Below are 8,986 nucleotides of genomic sequence, written 5' to 3' on the forward strand. Positions count from 1 at the left end.
TGGTTGCTTTCATAGTTCAGGATTTGGTCTGTGTGTGTGGCTTTCCTGTGTACCTTTGTGGTGTATTCTCCGTTTGGTGTTCTCTGTACCCTCACGTCTAGGAATGGGAGTTGGTTGTCCTTTTCTTCCGCTCTCGTGAATCGGATTCCTGTGAGTGTGGAGTTGATGATCCGGTGTGTTTTCTCTATTTCCATGTTTTTAATGATTACAAAGGTGTCATCAACCCAGAATTTGGGTTGAATTTGTGGTATCTGACCCAGAATTTGGGTTGAATTTGTGGAAAGACTGTTTGTTCTAACCTTTGCATTATTGCTTCTGCTATGAGTCCCGAGATCGGTGAGCCCATGGGTGTTCCGTTGATTTGTTCGTATATCTGGTTGTTGAATGTGAAGTGTGTTGTGAGGCACAAGTCCAGTAGTTTAAGTATGCCGTCTTTGTTGATGGGTTCAACGTCCTGTTGTCTGTTATGTCTGTTCAGCAGGTTGGCTATTGTTTCTCTGGCTAGGGCTTTGTCAATAGAGGTGAACAGTGCCGTTACGTCGAATGAGACCAAGGTTTCTTCCTTGTCAATGTGTATATTTCTGATGATGTCCAAGAATTCCTGTGTTGATTGTATAGAGTGTCTGGATCCGCTGATCAGGTGTTTCAGTTTCTGCTGTAGTTCTTTAGCCAGTTTGTGTGATGGCCACTACAGCGGACAGCTGAAACTGACAACCGGAAGCGGCAGGGACAGGCCACTATAAATGCCGGAGGAAACACCACAGAAGCGCTTCACAGGAGGCTCCCAAGCACTGAGGATGTCACCTAGACAGGGGACGAAACGTTTGCAACAAAAACTTCCAGCCCGGCGAACAGAACCATAACAAAGTAAATGTGAATCCATTAGAAGCAGACACAATTCCAGCCCACTTAGAAAATAATGATTGGATTTGGAAGAGTCTACATGGATTTAGGAAAGGAAAATCATTTTTGACAAACCTGGGAGAGTTTAAGGATCTAAATAATATATTAAGTAAGAACCGACAGATGTTGTCGGTTTAGGTTTTCAGAATGTTTTCAAAAAGGTTCCACACTGCAGTGAAAAAAATTAGAGCACATGGGAGTTGGGAGAGGAATATATTAGCATGGATTGAGAACTGATTAATGGACATGAAAGAGTATAAGAACAACTGATTCAATTTTAGTTTAGTAAGCTTCAATTAGTGTGGTTCCAAAGGGGTCAGTGTTTAGGCTCCAGCTATTCATAATCTGTAGGAATGATTTGAAGAAAAACAAAATACTGCAGAGGCTGGGAATCTTAAAGAAACAAACAGAACACTCTAGAAACTCAGCAGGCCTGGCAGCATCCATGCAGAAAGAAAGAGTTAACATTTTGAGTTCATTATGACTCTTCTTCAGTCAGGGTTCAACATCATATTTCCAAATTTGCAGATGGAGTTTAGAAGAATGATAGGTGATCTAATGCCATCATACAAAATTCTTGCAGGGATTGACATGGTCAATGCAGAAGGAAGGTTTCCTATATTACAATAAAGGGTGGGTCATTTTGGACTGTAATCTTTTGGAATTTCATCAATCAATCAAAAATAGGAACAGTGAATATTCAGAAATCTTTGCCCCAAACGACAATGAAAACTCAATAGTTGAGCTTGCCCAATGCTGAAACTGATTGACGCCTATAAATCAAGGGACACGAGATTATTACAGGAAACTGTTGTTTTGCTTAAATCTCATTGCAAGGCTATCTGTTTGAAAATAGTACACAAAAATGCTTGCATTATGAACGTAGAGTAGCAAAGGTCTTTCACCAGTTTGGATAACAAGGAGACTCCCCTGTTCCATTAAAATCTCCTTAAGATAATTATACTGGAAAAGGTCTTCACTAATTCACTCACTCAAGTTTCAGAGGTTCTTGCAGATCCCAGCAGAATCACCTACAACATCATGTTTATAAATAGGTTCTGTCAAATTCAGAAGTCAACAAACGAATCTCTCCAGCAGTTCCACTCTGTCTACCTCAATTAACGACATAAAGTCATACAGTGTTACAGCATAGGAAGATGCTCTTCAACCTATTGTTTCTGTACCAGTTATCAAGAACTGATCTACTCTAATCCCATTTCCCAGCACTTAGCCTTGTATCCTTTGGTGTTTCAAGTGATCATCTAGATAGTTCTTAAATGCTGTAGTGGTTCCTGCCTCTACCACCGTTTCAGAAAGTGAATTGGAAACAGTGAAAGGGGATATTCCACTCTGTTTTAATTGTGAACAACATCTCTGCAAGGTGACCTGACACCAACATCTGGTGAAGGAAATATAGTGACTATATTCATGGGTATAAAACACAATTGCTCATTTAAACTGTTGCCAAATCAAGACTGCTCAGAACACTAACCCTGTAACATGGGCACAGCTTTCCACACTGCATCCGGTCCAAGGCTGGCAAACTGCCCAAAGGAAGTTTCCAAGAAAAACATTGGCATCCCAGCGACTGCCAGCATCAGAATGTAGGGAATAAGGAAAGCACCTGCAAAATATAGAAAAGGGAAAGTAAAATGAGTAATTACATGAGTAATATCCCAAAAATTAAAGGGTGTTTCCAAGAAAAACATTGGCATCCCAGCGACTGCCAGCATCAGAATGTAGGGAATAAGGAAAGCACCTGCAAAATATAGAAAAGGGAAAGTAAAATAAATTGCTTGAATATTAATGTCACCAGGTTTCACAACTAATAGTTCATTTCATATTAATACAGGAATGAAATGTTGTTGACAGAAGAGTGTAGCTGAAGATTGTAGATTGTGTCTTTTTTGTATTTAGATCCAGTGTACATCAACATTCAGGGACCTATACAACAATGTTGCTCCTAAAACTTTAGGTCAGCCACACCTGCTGATTTCTCCAGCATTCTCTATTTGTTTTACACACCCAGCATGCGCGTTATTTTGCTTTTATTTAGCTTTGATAATTGTACTTGGCAGCCTCAAGATGACTGTCAGAAGGAAAATGCATGATTCCAATGGCCAGGAGGTTGGAAAGAGCCTCTTTATAGAGTTGGAGCTTGGAGTGAAAATACAATCAGTGCAGCCGAATGATACTTCTGACATTGATTCCATTTTCCTCAGGAGAGCTGTTTCTGTCATGCCTGTGGACCATGGAAAAGAATCATGAATGTAACAAAACAGTGTGACACCATAAGGCTTCCTGTAAGAAGGGCAATCTTTGCAGGAGTGTCAGAGAGATTCTCCAAGTTTGGGGTGACGCACCACATTCTCCATTTCGTCCTGGCCATTGGAGAGCCGCAAAGTTACCTCAGTGCACCGTTTCCTGTCTTGTAAAGAGGAAGGGTCAGAAACTGGAAAGAGGAGATAGGGACAAGGATACATTGACCCCATCTACATGGGTACCGCGAGATTGTGAGGCTATCCTTCAATGAACACAGACTTCCCCACCCTAACAGACACCAATCATTCACCAGCATCACACTAATTTCAAACTCTTCCACCAGGAAGTCCCTGCACCAAAATTAATCAATAAATAAAAATCACCAAAAATCTTCACAAGCCAGTTTTACACCACTGAACTCTTCACCCTTTTGTGCAAGCCTTTACTGTCTTTCAGATATTGCCACCCAGCCCAACATTACATTCCTGCCCTCGTGACTGAAGCTTGACTGGTGCTGACTCTCACAGCAGGAAACTACAGATGGCCATGCATGGTATCTTCAAACGCCTACATGATTTGAGGACCTGATTTCAGACTGGAGCGGAACAACGACCCGGTGGTTAGCACAGAGTCATACAGCACAGATATAGACACTGCAGTCCAACTCGTCTATGCCAACCAGACATCCCAATCTGATCTAGTCCCATTAACATCTGGCCCATATCCCCCCAAACCTTCCTCTTCATGTATCTGATATAAAGATTGCCTTTCCAGTTTTGTAATTGTATCAGCCTTCACAACTTCCTCTGGCAGTTTGTTCCATAAAAGCACCTTCCTCTGCGTGAAAACACTGCCCCTGGATTCCCTGTTAAATCTTTCCCCACTCCCTTTAAACCTTTACCCTCTAGTTTTGGGCATCCCCACCTTGGCTATTCACCCTATCCATGCCCCTCATGATTTTATAAACCACTCCAAGGTCACCCCGCAGCTCCAATAATCAAGGGAAAAATGCCCAGCCCTTTCATGATTTGGAGGAGCCGGTATTGGACTGGAGCAGACAAAGTTAAAAGTCACACAATACTAGGTTATAGTCCAACAGGTATTTGGAAGCACTAGCTTTCAAAGCGCTGCTTCTTCATCAGGTGGTTATGAACCTGGACCTAAGACACAGAATGTATAGCAAAAAGTTATAGTGACACAATGATATGTTGAACACACCTAGATTGTTAAGTTTTTCATCTTTTTGAATGAGTTTTCTGGTTTTGGTTCTTTAATATGTAAATCCCAGAACTTCTTTTCAGTCACATTGCCCAGATAACTTAAGGTTTTATCACAACAGGTGACATCTCAGCTCAGAGAATGCCTTAAAGGTGTGAGGGTTTAAGTCTGTCTGTATCCCAATCTTGAGTAAGACTGGTTCTATTTCCAAAGAAGAATTTTTTTAAAAATTGTCCTCCTTCACACTCACCTGAAGAAGCAGTGCTTTGAAAGCTAGTGCTTCCAAATAAACCTGTTGGACTATAACCTAGTTTTGTGATTTCTAACTTTGTCCAGTCTATTCAGCCTCTCCCAATGGATCAAACCCTCCAATCCCAGCAACATTTCTGTATCCTCTCAAGTTTAACAATGCCTTTTCTATAGAAGAGTGACCAGAATTGGATTCAGTACAGTATTACATAAGTGGTCTCACCAATGTCCAGATGAGTTTATCCTGATGATCAACAATGATAACTAGACGATCCTAAGTGGTCTGACCAATGTCTCGGACAGCCACAAAGTACATCCTAACTCCTATACTGACCAATGAGGGTAAGTGTACCAAACGCCTCCTTTACAATCCAGTCTACCTGCGATTCTACTTTGAAGGAACTGTGAAGCTGCATCCCTCTGTCTCTGCTCGGCAGCACTCTGCAGGGCCCTACCATGAACTATATAAGTGCTGCCCAGTTTGCCCTCTCCAGTTTTCTTCCATTTGCCCACAAGCCTGTATCTTGTTGACTTTGCTCTGAGCAATGTGTACAATCGCTACTTCACAACGGTTAGCAACCTCCGCCTCTAGACACTCTCACTATCTGTTCCCCTCATTCTTATTCCCTTTTGTTCATAACATCAAAAACACCATTTTCCTGCGCCTTTCAGTCCTGCAGTTAGGTTTTTGACTCTCCTCGCAAGACTTCCGCCAGCACATCCTGTTTGGACTACATTATCCATGGTGCCGTTAGCCATCCCTGCACTTGCGCAGTGCCGTTCAACGTTTGGTATTGGATGGACTGCCCGCGATGCCTCATGGGAGTTGTAGTTCTGACGTGCGTTCGCGCTGCGCAGCACCTGGTGTCCAACGGCTAGGAGTTCGAATTGGAGCGCGCGAGAGCGCGCGAGAGCCCACGAACGACAGTCACGTGGTGCGGCTTGTGTTGTTGGAGTGCATCTGTAAATACCGGTGGGAAGGGGGCGATGGTTTATACACTCCCTCAATCAACTTCCTCCTCATTATATAAGCTACCCCGATCCTGTCCATCAACTACTCCCAGTGATGGCTCTCCCATAGTCAAATCTGGCCGTTACTGCCCTACCCCCATTGGAAAGTTACAGAGATAGCGGCTGAAATCCTTCTGCCTATCAACTATTCACACCGGGATCCCCAGTTTAGAGAGCGGCACCATCCGGGCTGTTCACACTGTGGGGAGGTTACAGCTTCTCCCCACGTCTGCATGAGTTCCCGCTGGGTGCTCTGGTTTTCTCTCAGTCTGAAGGTCTGCAGTTTAGGTCGACTGGCCATGCTGAATTGCCCCTAGTCTTCAGGGATGTGCAGACCAAGTGGATAGGCCAAGGGAAACGCAGGGATACAGGAATAAACAGTGCAGAGATGATGGGCCGAATGGCCTCTGTTTGCTTTGGAGAGATTCTCTGATTCTTTGTGAGATGCATAATTTGACATGAGTAGCAGTAGTATGGAAGATCATTAGTTGAATAGCGATGTTAAGTGCATTCACTATATGCACTATAGGGGTGGTACAGTGGTTAACACTGCTTCCTCACAGCGCCAGGGAACCCGGTTTCAATTCCCACTTCGGGCAACTGTCTATGTGGAGTTTGCACATTCTCCCCCTTTCTGCATGGGTGTCCTCCGGGTGCTCCGGTTTCCTCCCACAGTCTAAAGATGTGCAGGTTAGGTGAATTGGCCTTGCTAAATTGCCCGTAATGTTAGGTGCATTAGTCAGGGGTGAATGTAGGGGAATGGGTCTGGGTGGGTTGCTCTTCGGAGGGTCTGTTTCCACACTGTAGTGAATCTAATCTAATCATATCATTTCGATAGGTGACAATACTTTCATCTACAATGCAGGATCTCAGCTATCCTCTCAAATTTACTGAAATGCTGTTAAACACAAAAGAGCACAAATAAGTTAGAGTTCCTACAAAGGTTCAGTGGAGCAAAAAAGTTTGAAATTGAAGCCCTTTCTGAGATGCTGTCCTCAGTTCTCCACCTGTGTGCTCTCCACAGTCTCCAAAGGAAATCACAACAGACACCACCTGAGACACTAACGTAATCTACCAGTCACTATTTGCATGTCTTGAAGTCAGCAGCAACTTCCATCTTGTCAGAAAGGTCAGTTATTTTTGTAGTGCTTGTTTGTGATTGTATGTTTTTGTTAAATTGCACACATACTGTTTTTATATTTGAAACTTGATCACAGTGCTAGTGTGGAGTAAGGGCAGATAGCATAACCGTTGGTGACTGCAGGTTAAAGTGCTCCCTGGTTCATTGAATGTGATTTTTTTTACGCCATTTACTTGTTCTCTTTGTGTTTTTCTCTCCTGTATTTTGGATTTCGTGACAATACCTCCTCCATTTCTGTAAGCCAGATACGGGAATCTCCATACATTGCCCAAACCCACAGCAGAACCGATCACTGAGAGCAAGTAGTCAGTCTTCGAGGACCAGTTACCTCGCTCTACGTTCTCGTCACCTTCATGCACACATTCACTGTTGGAAGTCTGGGGAAAACAGAGGAAATGGCTGATTTAAAAACAGAAATTGTTGGAGAAACTCAGCAGGTCTAGGCAGTATGCGTGGAGACAAAGCAGAGTTAATGTTTGAGTCCAGTGACCTTTCTTCAGAACTGATAGTACCTAGGAAGAAACTGTACGAAAGCTGATGACGGGAAATGAGCCGACCAAGCCCAAAGGGAGAGAAAGAAAGTTGACAAAGGAATGGTTGATAGTATGGCAAGGAAGGGGGAAAAAAAGCTGATGATAGGGACAATGAGTAAGTGAAAATTAGTTGACTCAGTTAAAAGCAACCCAGGTCGCGACCGGGCTTAGAGTGGGCAAAGGACATTTTTAGGGGAAAGTGGGAACTGCAGATGCTGGAAAAGCACAGCAAGTTGGGCAGCATCTGAGGACCAGGAGAATCGATATTTTGGGCAAAAGCCCGAAACTGAATTGATGTTTTGGGCAGTTTCGTGATGAAGGGCTTTTGTCCAAAACATCGATTCTCCAGCTCCTCGGATGCTGCCCGACCTGCTGTGCTTTTCCAGCCCCACACTAAAGGGCATTGTTAACTCAGCTGGCTTGCTGGATGGTTTGCCACGCAAATAGATGCCAGCAGCATGAATTCAATTCTTGCATTGGGGGTGTGAGAAAATTGTTAATTTGTGGCAGCCATTTTGTCACATATTAAAAGCCTGGATGTTTTCCTATCTTCCTGGTGGTGGAATTTGAATAAAGATTCGTGCACTTTGTGTCTTTCACTGTGTCTCATCTGCACACACACACCATGGGTGCTGGGGCAAAAATAAGCACTACCGCACTTAGGTGGTAGTGTGGGGGTTAATATTAAAAAAAGGAAAAAAAAAGAAAGCAGGGGATTCTCCCCTTTTTAAAAAAAATAAACAGGAGAAAAAAAAAGAAAATAAAAGCCTGGAAACCATTTTGAATCTTCGTGCCTGCTTGCTAAAAGCTTGTGTTTTCCAATGCCCACCTAAGATGGTTGGCCTTGTACTGATACTTGATAAACAAATTCTTCTCTTTGGATGGAGCTATTCTTCTCTTTGCAAGGACCTATTGTCTACTAACGCCTGCTTATCAGCTACTAACCGACACTGTCTAGACATTACATGACTGAAGCTAATGACTGGGCAGGGTGCCCAACTTGCTCATTATCCTGCAATTAACAGTGTGGGGTATAGGTAAATTAATGTTACTTCTGCAATTCTGCAATTATAATTTCTGATACAAAGTAAATGAACTCACACCAATGTGTAATTGTTTCAGCCAAGAGCTGAGTCAATAAGAATGGAAACTATGTGGAGGAAATATATAATTATTTTTGTATTAACTAAAATTGTATGTCAGCATGAACTGTGATTGCAAAACAATGGTGGATATTATGGGCAAATAGATAAGATGTCGTGAGGGGATGAAGTTCGGCTAGATACACACCTGTACAAACAGTAGGTATAAACATCTGTTTCCGACTTTTACAGAGACACAGGAACAAACCCTAATTAAAGAGGTCATAGAGATCAGAGTGGCTTCGGGAGAAGCCCAGATGGAAAGAGTAGATACTGATGAAGAATGAATATGCCTAACAATGACCTGCAGTGGGATGAGGTCAAACGGCCTTGTGAGGCCAGAAATAAGCATTTTGTCACAGACAAGGCTGGATAAGGCAAGAGATGAACAGGAGTGGTGAGACCAGTCTTAGGGAAGTGGTGGATGTAAACAGGGGGGGAAAACAATGAAATAAGAAAAAAATATGTAGGAACCAAATTATATAAATATTGATAGTTTGTTGAATTTGGTGTGTATGTCCTTTGCC

At 42.8% G+C, this 8,986-nt stretch overlaps 1 protein-coding gene across 1 annotated transcript in view; it reads right to left on the minus strand.

Annotated features, from left to right (window-relative positions):
• Nucleotides 1-2,935, minus strand: part of LOC122557539 (sodium- and chloride-dependent neutral and basic amino acid transporter B(0+)-like) — a 321,849-nt gene extending 318,914 nt beyond the window's left edge. The window contains exons 1-2 of the mRNA XM_043705286.1: nucleotides 2,929-2,935; nucleotides 2,396-2,527 (exon numbers count right to left, since the gene is read on the minus strand). Of these exons, the coding sequence (XP_043561221.1) occupies nucleotides 2,396-2,527; nucleotides 2,929-2,935 (139 nt within the window). The remainder of the gene's footprint in view (nucleotides 1-2,395; nucleotides 2,528-2,928) is intronic.
• Nucleotides 2,936-8,986: the final 6,051 nt, after the last annotated feature.

Source organism: Chiloscyllium plagiosum, chromosome 15 (genome assembly GCF_004010195.1).
Source record: "Chiloscyllium plagiosum isolate BGI_BamShark_2017 chromosome 15, ASM401019v2, whole genome shotgun sequence".
In the NCBI taxonomy this organism is placed as follows: domain Eukaryota; kingdom Metazoa; phylum Chordata; class Chondrichthyes; order Orectolobiformes; family Hemiscylliidae; genus Chiloscyllium; species Chiloscyllium plagiosum.